The sequence below is a fragment of the Phocoena phocoena genome, chromosome 18, assembly GCF_963924675.1.
Source record: "Phocoena phocoena chromosome 18, mPhoPho1.1, whole genome shotgun sequence".
In the NCBI taxonomy this organism is placed as follows: domain Eukaryota; kingdom Metazoa; phylum Chordata; class Mammalia; order Artiodactyla; family Phocoenidae; genus Phocoena; species Phocoena phocoena.
The window spans coordinates 76,549,288-76,566,895 of NC_089236.1; the positions used below are offsets into that span (position 1 = coordinate 76,549,288).

The following is a 17,608-nucleotide window of genomic DNA, read 5'->3' on the forward strand; positions in this document are numbered from 1 at the left end:
AAGCATACTCTCTCTCCGCAAAATCACTGGACGGTCCACACTACCCTCATCAGCGGATGCCGGGGGAGCCCTGGCCCTGGGCAAACCGTTACCTCTGAGTCCAGGGGTCTCCAGCCGGCGGGGCGGGCGCCGGAATCAGGCCATTCAAGCAGCCAACACGGCTCCTGAGCGTCAAAGGCGGGGGACACTACAGTCCCCTCGCCCCACGTCCCAGGAGGGGGGGTCCAGAGCAAGAGCCCGAACCTGGGACCGGGCTTCTAACGCGGCGGGTCGCCAGGGTGTCGGTGCCTCTCACCCGGGGACCCGATGAGGATGAACCGAAGGACGAAGAAGAAACCTGAACTCTTAAGACTGTAGCATTTCCTGGACTAAGAAGACGCTACACGGCCCCCTCCTGTTCGGCCACACCTACCCAGCCTCCGCCTGCCCAGACTCCACCTCTGGATCCTCCGTGGAATCCGAGGCCCCTCCCGGGCCGTCACACAAACCGCCAACCAAGCCTGAAGCCGCTGCCGCCGCCGCCGCCAAACCGGAAGCGGGAGCCTCGAGGGCCGGTTCCGCCAGCTGCTCCCTGCGCAGGCGCAATCGCTTCCTGCGGACGGAGCGGCCCTGACTTCTCGCTGCCGATGTACGCGAGCGCCGTCGCCACCTGCGGGCCCAGAGGCTGTGACGTCAGGGAGATGATGTGCGCAGGCGCCGTACCTTTCGGGAGGCACGGGGAGGACCGCCCACCTTACTGGGCTGCAGAGGCCCAGAGGGAACGGGGTTTACAGTGTGGTTACCAACACATTTCCGGTTGGCCTCAGCAGCAGGTGCTCTTTGCAAACGGTTGGCCCACGAGAGTGGATTTCGTCGCTGAGGGAGACCCCCAAATACTTTGTCCACTGGCTCCTTACTGGGACTTTGAGCCTGAGCCTCTCTGCTTAGGCTACTCTTAGCAAGCGACAACCTCTCAGAGTTCTGCTCCCTATGTGTAAAGAGTGGTACCATCACTCATTTCCGTGGTTGTGAAAGCACCCAGGGGAGAGGAGGGCATCTTCCCTCCCAAATCGTCTGCGGTTTCATTTAGGTGGAAAAATATGCTTTTGCAAAATTTCCTATTTGCTTTTCATGATGGTGCAACTGTGATGTCAGCTCTTGTCTCCTAACACAGAAATAATACATAATTCACAATAATACATAATTCATAATACAAACAGTTGCATACTCAGAAATCAACAATGGACTCCTAATTTCTATTCAAGGATTCAAAATAAAACTGTTCCACAAATCTCTCCTGAGCACCTACTATGATATTGTAAATCGTGCTACATACAGAGGATTGAGAAATGAAAACAACCCGAATCCTTTTGTGTGGCTTTCCAGGAGCTGTGGCTTTCTACCAGTATCTTGCTATGGTTTGTCCTCTTCCACCATGGAGAATTGAGAAATTATTCATAAACTGTAGGAGGAGACAACTTATAGAATTACTTCATTTTAGCATAAAATATTACTGCTTTAAAATGAAAGTGAAATTTTGCTACAACAGGCTCTGAGAATACATTTTGGAGCTTTTAAGTGCCCTTAGGAGTTGTCTAATGTACAAAAGCCTCTTTTTACAAACTGACACACATTTAATCCACAGTACTAATTTGTAGTAAAGCTACACTTAGGGCTCCTTCTAGCTCAACAACAACTATATGTCACATCAGCTATGTTATCTGACTACTTTTCTAAAATCACTTGAGTCGTAAAGTCACATGGTACTGTTTTGTGGGTAGTTTTCCCACCTACTAGTCAACTTAATTATCAATTCACTTTGGAAGAGCACCCAACAGTGTTAAGTTAGAGGACCCTCCACGTGCCCATCTTTTGCGAAGGCATTTGTGGACATTTTTGTACCCTGTTCAACATCTACTGAGCTTGTATAATGTCGGAGATTGCACTTTGTATTAGTGATATAAGAGGGGAACAAGGAAACCAGACAAACTCCAAGTTGTTTCAAATCCCCATCTCCAAGTTACCATGTTATTTTAGCCTTCTGATGCTTGGTTCACAGAGAATCGAGTTTTTCATTGAGTATCGTCTAGAGTTGCTTTGATTATTAGTTTATTTGTGTAAGTGGTCGGTCTACCATGGTGGGTGGTGCTTATCAGATGATACACCACCTGATAACAATTTCTGATAAAAACAGGAATTATTATCAAGAGCCTCTCTGACCTGGAGCTCTCAATTTGGTAGCAGATTCCAAGCTTTAAAAAACATTGTTACATATCCTCTGTATATATAATACAGGGTACAGAGAATAGGGAATGACGGGGGGTAGGGTTAGACATCGATAAACAAACAATTGAGTACAATTTGGTGCGCAAGGCGGTTGTCAGTGAAGGTAATGACGCTCCAGCTTCAGGGGCCCATTTGTATGGTCACTTCCAAGGACCTGGGAGGGGCCCTAGCAATGTCTTCACTGTCTTGTGCTTCTGTAAAATTTGCAAAAGTAAGGTAATGTTCCATTCTTTTTCTTTACAAGGGCCGTCTAAATGGTACAAGTTTCGGGCCTCATAAACCATGCATCCGCCCGTGACGGTCCACTCTGACAAAGGTAGGAGCGGTCTGGGTTGGGAGAAGACAAAAAGAGAAACGAAGTTAAGGAAGCGATTTAAGTGCCGGAACTCACTCCTATATCCTTAACAACCGACTGGGGCACACACCGCTTCTTCGGGAAGACATGCGTCCTACAGGCAGATCCGGCAGGCTCCGAGCTCTCACCCCGGAGGCCTCGGAAGCGGGGCGAGAGGCCTCCGGGTGATCGGAGGGAAGAGAGGCTACCGGACAACCCGCCGCTGGGTATCCGGCCCATCGCGAGCATGCGCGTGCCGGCGGCCCGTTCCCGCGGTATCTTGTCCGTCCGGGCCGCCGTCGCGGGTGGGGAAACTCCTCCGGCCGCGGTCTCTGCGCATGCTCGGGAGGGCGGGCCCGCTTCCCACTCCCGGGAGGAAGGCGAGAGCAGGTGATGTGGGAGCCGGCGGGAGTATTTGCCGGCTACACAGAGCGTGGGCCGGAAGTGGAGGAGCCGAGAGCGGCGCCGCAGGAGCTCCGGGCTACACTGTGGCGACGGCGGCGGCCCCTCGGCTGGAGGAGGACGATGAGGAGCGACGGAAGCGGCGCGGGGGGACGCTTCTCCGCGGCGCCGGGTTCCGAGTCCGCGGCCGACTGCGCAGCCTGCGAGCAGGTCTAAGTAAGTGCGGTGCGGGCCTCGGGGCCGCCGTGTCCCGGGGCCGCGGGGGGCGGCCGGCGGGGGCCTCCCGGGAGCGCGGGGCTACGCGCCCAGGGCCGTGCGGGACCGGACGGAGCCCTCTCCGCAGCCTCGCCGGCCGAGGGGGGAGAAGCCCAAACAGACGCCGCTGTGGGAACCGAGGCGCGCCGATTCCCGACCGCCCTCCAGTGCGGCGCCGGGACGCTGTCCTAGAAGGTGTCTTAGAATCCGCTGTTTCCAGTAACGTGTACAAACCGGCGCGTGGACACCATCCATCCCCAGCCCAGCCCTCCCCCGCACACAGGAAAAGTGCAGCGAAAATCCCAGCTGCCAGGTGTGAGACATGGAGTAGTCCTGGCCCACTCAGGTCAAGAACAGGTTTAGACCTACGAATTCCATGTTAGGAACTTTGGGGTGTTTATGAAACGGGGCGGGAGCACCCCATAGAATTAAGTCAGTTTTGCTGTAGAGTCTTGTCAACATGTGTTTTCTGCAAAATGCATTACGAGACTTACTGCCCAAGGTATCAGAACCCCAAACAAAGTCTTTTATTCGATAGCTCTTTGACTTAGGTTCACCATGTTACAGTTACTGCATAGAAAGGCACAAGAAGATGTGGGCTTTAAGTTTTGATGCTTGGCTTTTCATGGATCCTCTCCTGGTATCTTTCGGCACGCGTTAAGAACTTGTGCGCAAGCGTGGGTTAATCTCGTATCTTTTGCTGAGAGGTTAAGTTTTATTCCACGAGCTAAGAACTCGTGGTTGACCATCTAGTGGTATGTCATAATTGTCCTGCTTACGTCCTAGACTGCTCAATTCAGTAGCTGTTAATAGAGACTTACTGTGTGCCAGGCATTGCTCTGTCGACTGAAAATACGGATTTGCATAAGATGATGTCACTGTCATCAAGGAACTCACAGTCTCTGTAAAGCAGATGAATTACACTACGGCAGTGAGTGCCACCACATGAATTTGTACAAACTACAGGATGTGAAATGGTTGGCAGTAGGGAGTAGAGGACCAGGGAAGGCTTTCTGAAGGAGCTGCTACCTGAGCTGGGTTTTGACAGGAAAAAATAAGGCAGCGCCCTAATTCCTTCCTGTGTGCACCTACTCAGGTAATCTCCAGTGAGTCCTACCATTATTTCATCCAGGTCTAGCAGACCTTCTAGTTGTACTTACTCTGCTCTAGTAGATAATAAAATGCTTTAACTTTTGTCTTGTACAAGTAGCTGCGTGTACTAACATACTGTGTTACAGTTGATCGCGGCCGTGTTTCAGTTACGTGTTTGACCCCCTTTTTACACACCAGGAGACATATATTTAGAAAGCTTACGTGAGTTGGCAAAAGCCACCCAGCTGTCAGCATACGGAGCCTGAAAACACCCTCGTTCCCACAGCACGACGCTGCTTGCCATTGATAGGTCCTTTGGAATGATGAAAGTGAGCCAGCTTATGAATATCTGTACATACGGACCTTGGCAAGCCTCCTGGCTTCTCAGCCACACCTCAGGCCTGAGCGAGAGCATTTACTAACCAAGTTGTCCTGGGTCAACATTGTGACTTTAGAAGTGGGTACAGGAAACAATCCAACCTAACCTTTTTCTGGGATCTCTTCTCTCTGGTCGCTTACCTCAGGAAAATCTACTTCTGTTTCTCTGTTTTTCTTTAATTTAGAACTCGGTTGTTACTCAGAGATTCTAAAATCTTTCTAATTATCGGTTAGTCACCTCAGGAATGTTTGAGGCCCTTATATACTCTTTTGAGAACAGACCTAAAAAAAAAAAAAAAAAAAAAAAGGGTTCTAGTTTTTCTATTTAAGATTTTTTCCCCCTCAAGCGATAGACTGCATAATAAATTATTACATTTTACGTTGCTGTTTCGTATAAGTCTCAACTCCTACAGCAGTATATTGTACTGGAATTACAAAGCTGTAGTATATCCAGGGTGTGAACTGTGTGCATTTATGAGCTAGCCTGAGAATCTTACTTCTTCTGTAACACTGATTTTATAAGAAAATAAATTCCAAGTTTCACCCATTTAGTTAATAGTATTTAGAACACTATCCCGTTGTAAGTTGGAAACGTCCTGAATTTCATTATCAGTTTTAATTCTTACATCACTGTTTGCATTTTTAGCCTTGTGGATCTATTTTTTTAACCCTTTTCTTTCTTTGATATTTATAATCTCAGAATAAATTGTGATTGACTTCCACAGTGACAAGAATCTGTTATCTTTGTTCTCTCAGAGTTGACTAGATTTGCGAAGTCTTCTGTGCTTCAGGCGAAAGGGAAAGCACAAAAATGCTACTAAGTTGCTGCCTGGTATAATGTTCCAGATGTCTGCTCAAGCCAATTGAAATCCCAGTTTAAATCCAGCATCTCCATAGGCAGTTACTGTTGATTTGTCCCATAGGACTATTAATACACACTTTTTCATTATTGATGACACGTGGGTAACCATTAGGGAAATAGATAATTCATCCTGTGGTGTCTCCAGCACACTGATAGTGGCTGTTTGTGTTTTCATTTCAGCTGTGCAGCTGGCATGGTTTCTTAACTTTCCAGTGCTTAGCAGAAAAGGAGATCCATTGATGCAGGAGAGCTGAATCTGCTTTCCCTGTTACTTGAAATGTGATTGGAAGCTGTGAATTCCCCCAAAGGATACCATTCTCCCCCTGTGATGCAGACGTTAGGCGTGACACATGAATTTGCTTTCCACTTTTTAGTCTTCCCTTGAACCTGCACATGGTTTTGTCACTTGTCGGTATGTTTCTTTAATGTACGAGCAGTTTTTATTTTTAAGCAAGATGTTCCTAAAATTATCAATCGAGATGGATATAAAGGCCTTTAAAATAATAGTACGTTTATGACTTCTTAAAATTGTATTTATAATTGGTTACTCTTCAGTCAGATTGTTTTTTGGGGAAGTCATATTTAATTCATGTATAGGTAAAACGTCTTTTGTAGTTTTCAAAGACCTTTTACTGTTGGCAGAATCAGTAAATGAATATATACTGTGCAATACGATATAAACTTCTGCATTTAAAAAATAATGAGAATAATTAGCATTTACTTTTTTTTTTTGCGAGACAGTTCCAGCCTTCATTAAAGTATAATTTTATCTGCGATTGAAAGAGTAACATATTTGTTCAGTTTACTCTGCTAGTATTATTGGGGCAGTCATAATTTAATGTATCCATTCCCATAGTTTGAGCTTTAGTTCTTGATATATCTAAGTTGTTAATCTTTATTTATTTTAAATTTTTGGATAAAATATTGCTAAATGAATAAGTGGCATAGACAGCTGTTTGATGGAAAGTAAGAGAAATTCTTCACCCTAGAGTTGTACTTTGTCCTGTTTTTTAAAAATTGGCAAAAATTTCCCCATGGTTTCTTTAAGTATTCAAGCATAATGAAATCCAGAGATTACTAAAATTATGTTGTGAAGGGCACATAGTTAAGGTTTTCGTTTTCTTTTGCTCTGTGTAAGGACAGTGTGATCTTTCTCTAGTTTTCCTTGGCCCCTCTATAATTAAATTTATGTTAGACATATACAGTTACATATGCCCATGATCCCTGAGTAGACCAAGGGCTACTGAGTAGATCATGAGCTACTTAAGAATAGGACTGCATATTTATAAGTTTTAAATAGTCTATAGTGTCTGAGCACTATGATTCAGATAGCAGGTGTCTGCAAGTATTGGTGGCGTTGTCTTTAATCTTGAAATACTATGATAAGATGCAATGGAATCTGATGAGGCTGGGAAACCAACCCTGGGACCATTTTGTGGTCTGGGCTGGGTTTGAGAACTCCCTTGGGGGACGTGTAGTTGTGTTCTGAGGACTCATATGATTGAAGGTGAGCATACGTTTGGTATTGATCTCTCATTTTTTTTAAGCCTCAGCTTACTGAACAGTATTTTTCCTTAGAAATGGAACCATTTGCGATCCTCCAAGTACATATGTGAGGGAGCACATAAGGTGATTAAAGGAGGTCAGACACACATGTTCATCACTCACTCAGTTGACTGGTCACTCAGCTCACACCGTAACCAACATGGTGGTTCTGACAGCTTCACCGCTATAAATTGTTTATATTTTTAGCCTTAAATGGGTTACTCTGTACTTATATGGGCTGATATTTAAAGATAGGAAGCATATGGAGCAATAAAGGTGAACAAAACGAGTTAATGACTAAAATTCTCAAGATGAGCATCATCAGATTTCTTTTCATTCATTTGCTCAAAGTACTTGTAGAGTATAAAAAGATACTACTAATATTTCAGAACCATTCTTTTAAAAAGAAAACAATCATAATTAGATTTACTTTGTCTATACATTACAATAAAAATTAGTCTTTTTTTTTTTTTTTTTTGCGGTACGCGGGCCTCTCACCGTTGTGGCCTCTCCCGTTGCGGAGCACAGGCTCCGGACGCGCAGGCTCAGCGGCCATGGCTCACGGGCCCAGCCACTCCGCGGCATGTGGGATCTTCCCGGACCAGGGCACGAACCGGTGTCCCCTGCATCGGCAGGCGGACTCTCAACCACTGTGCCACCAGGGAAGCCCCTAGTCATGTTTTTAATAGATTGTTTCTTGAGAAGTGCTCATAATATCAGATGGCACCTCTAACCACTTCATCTAAATAAAAAGCACAAAAATTGTTTTTAAGGTTGATATTTTTTCATTCGGATATAAGACCTGTGCATGTTATAATAATGTACCTATTATTGATATTGTAACATAGTTAAATTTACTTTGCATGTTATTTTATATGTAGCCCTAGCATCAATTGTTTTTTAAAAAATATATTTGTTTACACATCATGCTTTTTTGTTCATAATTAACATAAAGCATGTAAAACATCAGATGAGGAGGATTTGTTTAGTTTTGGGTAAGTCTGTGTTGTTAACGAAGCATCGGGTACTCAAGGAACAGATAAATTGAGATTATCGATGGAGTAGACATGGAGAATGGGAATAATTCATAAACAAGTATGATGGTTGGAGCCATGAGAAAGAATGAAATCCCTGAGGGAAAGAAAGGTAAATACACAGGGCCTTGGAAAATGCCAACATTTAGGGGTGGGTCAGAGCGAGAAACACAGTGATTTGATTATACTGGAAGCTGAGGAAGATTCCAGGTTTGGTGCTACTTAGGGGTACGGTGTTGCAGTGGGGATTGGGAAAAGTCCATTGGATTTATTAGTAAGTGAGGTTTGCTTTTTATGAGAGATCATCACAAGAGCTCACGCATCAGATCCTCTACTAGCGAGTAGTTAGCAGTTACTGGGGTGGTCGAAGCCATAGATAGATGGGCTTTAGAGACATTTGGTATGTGAGAGCTGGTGTGATAACTTGGCAAAGGTAGAATTGAGAAATGAGAATAAGTCAGGCACTTATTTAAGACGTAGGCATAAGATTAGAAACAGAGTAATAATGTAGAAGAAGAATGGCAGATGAAGGATATTGGTTGACCGAGCTTCTATGCTCTACAGGTCTAATGTTCTTTCCCTTTTTAATTAGTATAAACATTGATTTCACTTGGAGTACATTAAACTCAAATTTCTCTTTATTGTTTATGATACTAAGATGTTATCAGCAGGTGCATCGCAGCATGCAAAAGAACCTGGCGAATAACCCATCTCTTCTGGCAACACATTTCATAAATTTTCCTCATAGGATGTACTTTTTTTTTTTTTTGCGGTACGCGGGCCTCTCACTGTTGCGGCCTCTCCCGTTGCGGAGCTCAGGCTCCGGATGCGCAGGCTCAGCGGCCATGGCTCACATGTGGGATCTTCCCAGACCAGGGCTCGAACCCGTGTCCCCTGCAGTGGCAGGTGGATTCTTAACCACTGCGCCACCAGGGAAGTCCGAGAAAAGGTTTTGTTAACCCTTTATTCAAACTAATTTTTTGACAAAAGAAGTGGAAAACTTACTGTTAGCTCTAGGATCTGTGCAGTGGACTGTACCGGAGGCAATGTTCATTTTTATTGATCATCATAGCCTCTGGGTTTATGTGAAGTTGTTTTTACATCTCAGCAGATGGCTCTAGTAATTGTACTTTGTTGATAGTTTCAGCAGATTTATCCAAAAAAATCCTTCTTATATTGTTTGATAGATCCAGTTCCATTAAGAGCATGGAGGTGTGATACAGAAGGAGGAGCAGAAATTATTGGTTAATTGGGTTATAGGACAAATAAGGCAGTTCGTGCATGGAGGTCTCTTTCTAAACCGCCAATATGCCGTAATGTATTATAGAGAAGAGACACACACTCTAGAACAGTTTTTATTAACCTGTCCTTAAAGTTGACATCCATTTGATATTCCTCAAAATGAATTGACTTTTATTGACTTCCACAGTTTAACAGTCCATTGCAAGATTACCTTTGTTTATCACAAAGTCATTTAATTAAGGCAGCTTTTCAGGAATGCTTTGTGGAAAACTGCAAGGTTAAATCCCTATTGTTCCTAACCAATAATGGACTCAGATATGCCATTTTTCTGGTGTCCAGTCTTAAATATATATGTCTGACGCTCAGAATGCTGTTTTGTTTTCTTAGAAATCTAATAATTCAGATACATTACTGGATTGTTCATTTAAAAAAAACATTTTAGTTTTGAATATATATAAAGTGGTGTACTACCCGTAGGGATACAGTAGTGAAAAAGAACACAGTTCCTGGCCGTACAAATTTAAATTCAGTATTGTATGTTGAAAAGATTCTGAAGACGAAGCAGCTGTTATAGGAAATTACCAGTGATTGGAGAAGCATCCATACCGTGAACATGATGAGATTCTAAGAGACTCAGAAATAGTTAGATGCTTTGAAATCAGAGATTAAGAGCTTTGGGTCAAAAAGACTTGATTTCTCATCTTGTCTCTAGCATTAATCAGCCTTGTAAATGTTAGCAAGTTGCTTCACCTCTCTACCTGTTTTTTTTTTTTTTCATCTGTAAAAAGGAAATAACATTACATGCTTCCTTAAGTTGTGAGGATTAAATGACTTAAATTGGAAAAATGAGTCAGCTGAAAATTAATGAAAATTGCTCAGACATTGTTACAGCCCTCAGAGATGCCACCAGAGCATGAGGTATGCTGGGGACTGTGGTTCCTGACAGAGGAGCCCAGGAAGACGGCTGCTGTTATTCACTAACCATGATCACAGGGAGACCATACTTCTGTCCCAGCCTCACTTCACTTCGAAATATGTCATCTCAGCCAGGCAGCAGGTCTCTGGATATTGAGAGCTAGCGCATCAACAATTCCCTATTCCGGGGTTAAAATGCCCTTAAATATATCTGTAGTTACAAATGGGAGAGCTGGTTGGATCAACAGTGAGATGCTTGAGCAGAACTTATTTCAGAAGCTCTCACTGATCATGGATCCTGTCCTGTTCCCATCCTCTGGAAGAAAGAGGAGAAGGAAGAGCCCGGTGCGAGAGACCAAAAGGCTGATCTCTGTACAGAGCTTGTGATTTCTGGGGAAGAGCTCAGAAACTTGTTTTCAGGAAATTTCTCAACAAAAGATTTGACTGTCAGGTGATGCTGGCATTTCTCATGTTCTCAGGCATTTCTCATTATATGAGGTTAGATTTACTGTGTACATTATAGAAAGACCTTTAAAAAATAGATGTTTTGCCATAATTTCCTGTGAATGATGATAAATATATGCAAGCAACTGTGTGTTTAAAAAAGCAAATTTATCTTTAAACATCTAGTTGCAGTTCCCAAGAAGGACAGAATGAAATAAGATGATGTAAAAACAAAGATGATGGTAATGATGACAGCCATGGTAACGATGATAATAGCTGTTTACTGAGCCTTTTCTGTGAGTGAAGTCTTGTTTTGGAGGCAGCAAAAAAAAAAAAAAGAGACTACTTTTTTAAAAAAGATATTTTTTCAAAGTTTGAAAATCGAAAACTTTATATAGTTTAATCTATATAGGTGGTTTGAATTTCAAAATATGCCCTGTCCATGTATTATGAGGTTTATGTTTTATTTAGTGTTGTACTAGTTTTTTATAAGAACTTTGATGTGAAAACTTGAGTCAATTCACTCCTGATTATCCAGGTTGTAGGAGTGCTTTGCCATGCCCTTATCAAATTCCTATATATTTTTTTCTTATAGGTGCTTGGTAAGTTCTAATTTTGATGTTAATTCAAGCAGAACATGGTTAAGAATGTAGTAGTACAGCCAGAAATACTAGTCACAAAAGCAAATGAAGTTAATATATCTGTAGCATTTGTAAATGCTTTTTTATCAATTTTATTTGACAATGCTGACCACCTTTATAAATAGGCATTTTTAGAATTCTCATTCTACTGAAAAGGAAATTCAAACTGGAAATAACTGATAAACCCAAGATTATTTAACAAATATATGGTAGAGCAGACTTTAAGGGTGATGGAATTTTAGTGTTTTTTTCTACTATATCACCAAATAAGTGATATTTGAGTTACTCATCTCTCTGATACTTCTGCCATAAACGATTGGCTTGACTATGAAAAAAAGTACATTTTTTCCCTAAAGAAATATCTTAAATGGTATCTTATTTTCCAAATGACACAGTGCCTTAGTATATTTGTATGTTATATCCCAAACCTTGTTAATCCTAATCATTATACAAAAATTATTTTATTTTGATGTATAAAGTAAATGCCAGTCTGTTTTCAAATTTTCCTAATATACCTTCCGGGTACAAATGAAAATCGTTCTCTTAAAGAAATAAAATTAAGTAAGCATTAGATGAAAAATTTAAGTGCTCAGATGTGTTGTTCAGACTTATCCACTACAGTAAAGGATTATAGAGTAGCCCTGTATAATTTAAGCTGTTGATGAATAGTGGTCAGAGATTGTAAACAGCATTGATTATTGACCTGGAACAGTTATTCAGTATTCAGTGTAATTGGCTTATTTGGCTGCTGTAGTGTAGCCTCTTTCAATCTGGTTCTTATCCAGGTCTGACACCTAATGCTCAGGTATTGCTTCTCTAGTTGTTAAGCTTGGATCTTTGTTTTACCTCACATACCTGCTTTTCTCTGGCTTAACATAGTGCTTATTGTAATAAAACTTGCTGCAACTGGGTGGCAGTGTTGATTTTAGAGAAACTTCAGAAAAATGCTACACTGTTGGTTTATGTTCAAAGGGAGTTATTTGAACGCAAATTCAGATTCGAAGGTCCATGTTTGGCGGAATAGTAAAATATTCTTGGTGAGATTATAATGAAAAATCGAATCTATTAAATTGTCTAACTCATCTTTGTAGCCAGTATAATTTAACTTGGTTTTCAGTATTTAAATCTAATTTGATGAACTAAAATGCCACATTTATTAGCTTATGAAATACAATAAAATTTTATAAAGATTAAGTCATTAACAATTATTTATTAAACTTAAGAATAACTTCTTTATGGTAGTTTTGTTAGTGAGTAAAAGAATGTAATTTTTAAAAATGGTAAATATATAAGTAAATGAGTACTACGTAAGCAAAATTGTAACATCTCACCTCTTGTGCCTTTTTAAGACAACACACATAAACTTTATTTGATAACAAAAACAATGACTTCTGAAAGCTTTTCTTTTGTATTTTCTTTACATCAGTTATAGTTTTTAGCAAACTTTAAGAAGATTTTTCTCCAGTAAGTCATTTTCTTCATTTATCTCTGGTTCTGAAATAGAATTTCTGTGTCTTTGTTTCACACTTATCCCACAAGTGTTTATGGCCTTACCAGTATACTGTAGCAATCTTTGTTGACCCGCTGGTGTGAAATTGCAGTGAGGGCTCTATAAAAGATTGAGCATATTTCACAGTATTAACTATCTAAAGTCTCTTTTTAATCAGATATGAAAGACAAATGATTAGACTTTTTCTTAAAAATAATACAATATTAGAAACTGGTGTTCCATTTAAATTATTTTTTAAATTTAGCTGTGAGAACCTCCAAATAGAAGGGAACATATTTTATATTTTAGTTTAATTATAATTTTTTTCTATAATGTGAAAAAGAAAATTGACAATAAATTCTATTGGATTGGTCTTGATAGGTTAGAATCTGTTAACTACCTCTTTAATAAAATTTGCCCTTAACCTTACCTAGCTCAGTAAAGTTGTTTTGGGTCCATCTCCTAGAGAAATGGAAACAAAAGCAAAACTAGACAAATGGGACTTAATTAAACTTAAAAGCTTTTGCACAACAAAGTAAATCATAAACAAAATGAAAAGACAGCCTATGGACTGGGAGAAAATATTTGCAAACCATGAGACCAACAAGGCCTTAATTTCCAAAATATACAAACAGTTTATACTGCTCAATATCAAAAAACCCCCAAAAACTCTCAACCCAATCCAAAAATGGACAGAAGACCTAAATAGACATTTCTCCAAAGAAGACATACAGGTGGCCAGTGGCACATGAAAAGATGCTCAGCATCACTAATTATTAGAGAAATGCAAATCAAAACTACAATGAGATTCCACCTCACACTGATCAATCAAAATGGCCATCATCAAAAAGTCTACAAATAATAAATACTGAAGAGGTTGTGGAGAAAAGGAAGCTCTCCTAAACTGTTGATGAGAATGTAAATTGGTGCAGCCATTATGGAGAACAGGATGGAGGTTCCTTAAAAACTAAATATAGAATTACTCTATGATCAAGCAGTCTCATTCCTGGGCATATATCCAGAAAAGACGAAAACTGTAATTCCAAAAGATGGATGCACCCCAGTGTTCATAGCAGCACTATTTACAATAGCCAAGACGTGGAAGCAGCCTAAATATACATCAGCAGATGAATGGATAAAGAAAATGTGGCATACACACACACACACACACACACACACACACACACTGGAATATTACTCAGCCCCCAAAATGAATGACATAATGCCATTTGTAGCAACATGAATGGACCTAGAGATTATCATGTTAATTGAAGTAAGTCAGACAGAGAAAGACACCGTATGGTGTCACTTATATGTGGAATATAAAAAAATTATACAAATGAGTTTATTTACAAAACAGAAATAGACTCACAGATATAGAAGGCAAACTTATGGTTACCAAAGGGGAAGGAGGGGGAGATAAATTGGGAATTTGGGATTAACAGGTATACACTGTTAGATAAACAAGGACCTACTATGTAGCCCAAGACACATTCAATATCTTGTAATGACATTATGGAAAAGAATGGAAAAGAATCTGAAAAAGTTATATGTGTGTGTGTGTGTATGTATGTATCTATATATAACTGAATCACTTTGCTGTACACCTAAAACATTGTAAGTCAACTATGTTTCAATTTAAAGAAAGAGTAAAATACCAAGGAATAAATTTAACCAAGGAGGTAAAAGAATTGAACACTGAACACTATAAGACATTAATGAAAGAAATTGAAGGATACACAAGAAAGTGGAAAGGTATTTGGTACTCATGGATTGGAAGAATTAATATTGTTCATACTGCCCAAAGCAGTCTACAGATTCAGTACAATCCCTATCAAAATTCCAGTGACGTTTATCTCAGAAATAAAACAAATAATCCTAAAATTTGTATGGAACTACAAAAGACCCTGAATAGTCAAAGTATTCTTGAGAAAGGAAAACAAAGGTGGAGACATCATGCTTCCTGATTTCAAACTCTATTACAAAGCTATAGTAATCAGAACAGTATGGTATTGGCACAGAAACAAACACATAGATCAGTGGAACAGGATAGAGAGCCCAGAAATAAACCCACACATAATATGTCAATTTATGACAAAGGAGCCAAGAATATACAATGAGGAATGGACAGTTTCTTCAATAAATGATATTGGGTAAACTGGGTAGCCACATGTGGAAGAATGAAACTGGACTACTGTTTTACACCATACAGAAAAATTAACTCAAAATGGATTAAAGTCGTGAAATTTAGCACTAACTCAAAAAGATATATGCACCACCATGTTTACTGTAGCATTATTTACTATATAGCCAGGATACAGAGACAACCTAGGTGTTCATTGATGGATGAATGAATAAAGAAAATGTGGGATGTGTCTGTGCGCACACACACAATGGAGTATTATTCATCCATTAAAAAGGAGGACATTTTGCCATATATAACAACATGGATAGATCTTGAGGGCATTATACTAAGTAAAGTAAGTCAGAGAAGGACAAATACTATATGATCTCGCTTATGTGTAGATTCTGAAAACAAACAAAACAACCCCATACTCATAGATAGAGAGAACATATTGGTTGTTGCCAGAAGCTGGGGGTAGTGAGCAAAATAAAAGAAGTGGGTCAAAAGGTATAAACTTAACAGTTGTAAAATAAGTCATGGGGATGTTATGCACAGCATGGTGACAAGTTAATACTGTATTGAATGTTTGAAAGTTGCTAAGCGTAGATCTTAAAAGTTCTCATCACAAGAAAAAGATTTTGTAACTATGTATAGAGATGGATGTTAACTAGATTTATTGTGATCATTTTGCAGTATATACAGATATTGAATCATTATGTTGTACACCTGAAATTAATATGGTATATGTCAGTTTTACCTCAAATTAAAAAGTTGCCCTCACCTTACCTAGCTGACCAGTGGGTGCACCAGGAGCATTAGAAGCGTGCTGCTTGGTCTCCAGGCTCTTCTGTCTGCACAGCTGGGACACAGCCAATCCACTTATGCTCCAGAGCGTTTGTTCCCTCATATAAAAAATTGGGAACATGGCATCAACTTATTTTTCTGTCAAATCAAGGAGAATACATGAATGAAAGTACCTGCATTTTTTTTAAGAAAATGAATATAGTTTGATGAATATTTGTGTTTCATATATACAGCAGTGGAGGGAGAAAGGAGACCTTGAGAACTGAAGGAATGAAGAAAATTAGAACAATCGATTTTGTGGATGGATTGATGTAGGTTTCCAAGGATTCACCTAGTACCATGATTTATTACATCATGGATCTAACTTTTAAAATAATAGATATATGTTGAATTACTGATTCTCCCTATCTCTGTCTCTCTTCAGGACGCTTACGGAGAGCCACAATGGAAAAGTCCTGGATGCTGTGGAACTTTGTTGAAAGATGGCTAATAGCTTTGGCTTCATGGTCTTGGGCTCTCTGCCGTATTTCTCTTTTACCTTTAATAGTGACTTTCCATCTGTATGGAGGCATTATCTTACTTTTGTTAATATTCATATCAATAGCAGGTATTCTCTATAAATTCCAGGATGTATTGCTTTATTTCCCAGAACAGCCATCTTCTTCACGCCTTTATGTTCCCATGCCGACTGGTATTCCACATGAAAACATTTTCATCAGAACCAAAGATGGAGTGCGTCTAAATCTTATTTTGATAAGATACACTGGAGACAATTCGCCCTATTCCCCAACTATAATTTATTTTCATGGGAATGCAGGCAACATAGGTCACAGGTTACCGAATGCATTGCTTATGTTGGTTAACCTCAAAGTTAATCTTTTGCTTGTTGATTATCGAGGATATGGAAAAAGTGAAGGAGAAGCAAGTGAAGAAGGACTCTACCTAGATTCTGAGGCTGTGCTAGACTACGTGATGACCAGACCTGACCTTGACAAAACAAAAATTTTTCTTTTCGGCCGTTCCTTGGGAGGGGCAGTAGCTATTCATTTGGCCTCTGAAAATTCACATAGGATTTCAGCCATTATGGTGGAGAACACATTTTTAAGCATACCGCATATGGCCAGCACTTTATTTTCATTCTTTCCAATGCGTTACCTTCCTTTATGGTGCTACAAAAATAAATTTTTGTCCTACAGAAAAATCTCTCAGTGCAGAATGCCTTCTCTTTTCATCTCTGGACTCTCTGACCAATTAATCCCACCAGTAATGATGAAGCAACTTTATGAACTTTCCCCATCTCGGACTAAGAGATTAGCCATTTTTCCTGATGGAACTCATAATGATACATGGCAATGCCAGGGTTACTTCACTGCCCTTGAACAGTTCATCAAAGAAGTAATAAAGAGTCATTCTCCTGAAGAAATGGCAAAAACTTCATCTAATGTAACAATTATATAATGTTTTTTTTTGATTAATGCACTGTATTTTAATTTGTGCAGAACGATAAAGAATGTTCCTTTCTAGAAGTGTGTTATATCTGTACTTGTCTGAAGAGTGACATTAAACTTTGAAAGGACTTCAGTGCTCCTTTAAAATGATCCAAATAGTTTTTTACATTTGAAGGACTATAATTATTGGGATTTCATACATTTTCATCGAACCTTTCAATATGGTTATGTATCCATATCTTTAGTTTAGTATGCTATCATAATAGCATATTCAGAAGTTTCTTGTTGCTGAAGTTGTGTAATCTACGTGACACTTAGATTAATGACTAAGTG

At 40.1% G+C, this 17,608-nt stretch overlaps 1 protein-coding gene across 1 annotated transcript; it reads left to right on the top strand.

The window, feature by feature from the left end:
* The first annotated feature begins 3,019 nt into the window (after positions 1-3,019).
* On the top strand, positions 3,020-17,350 carry ABHD13 (abhydrolase domain containing 13). Its single transcript, XM_065896185.1, has 2 exons — positions 3,020-3,217; positions 16,252-17,350. The coding sequence occupies exon 2, from the start codon at positions 16,272-16,274 to the stop codon at positions 17,283-17,285; it is 1,014 nt and encodes a 337-aa protein (XP_065752257.1). The 5' UTR covers positions 3,020-3,217; positions 16,252-16,271; the 3' UTR covers positions 17,286-17,350.
* Positions 17,351-17,608: the final 258 nt, after the last annotated feature.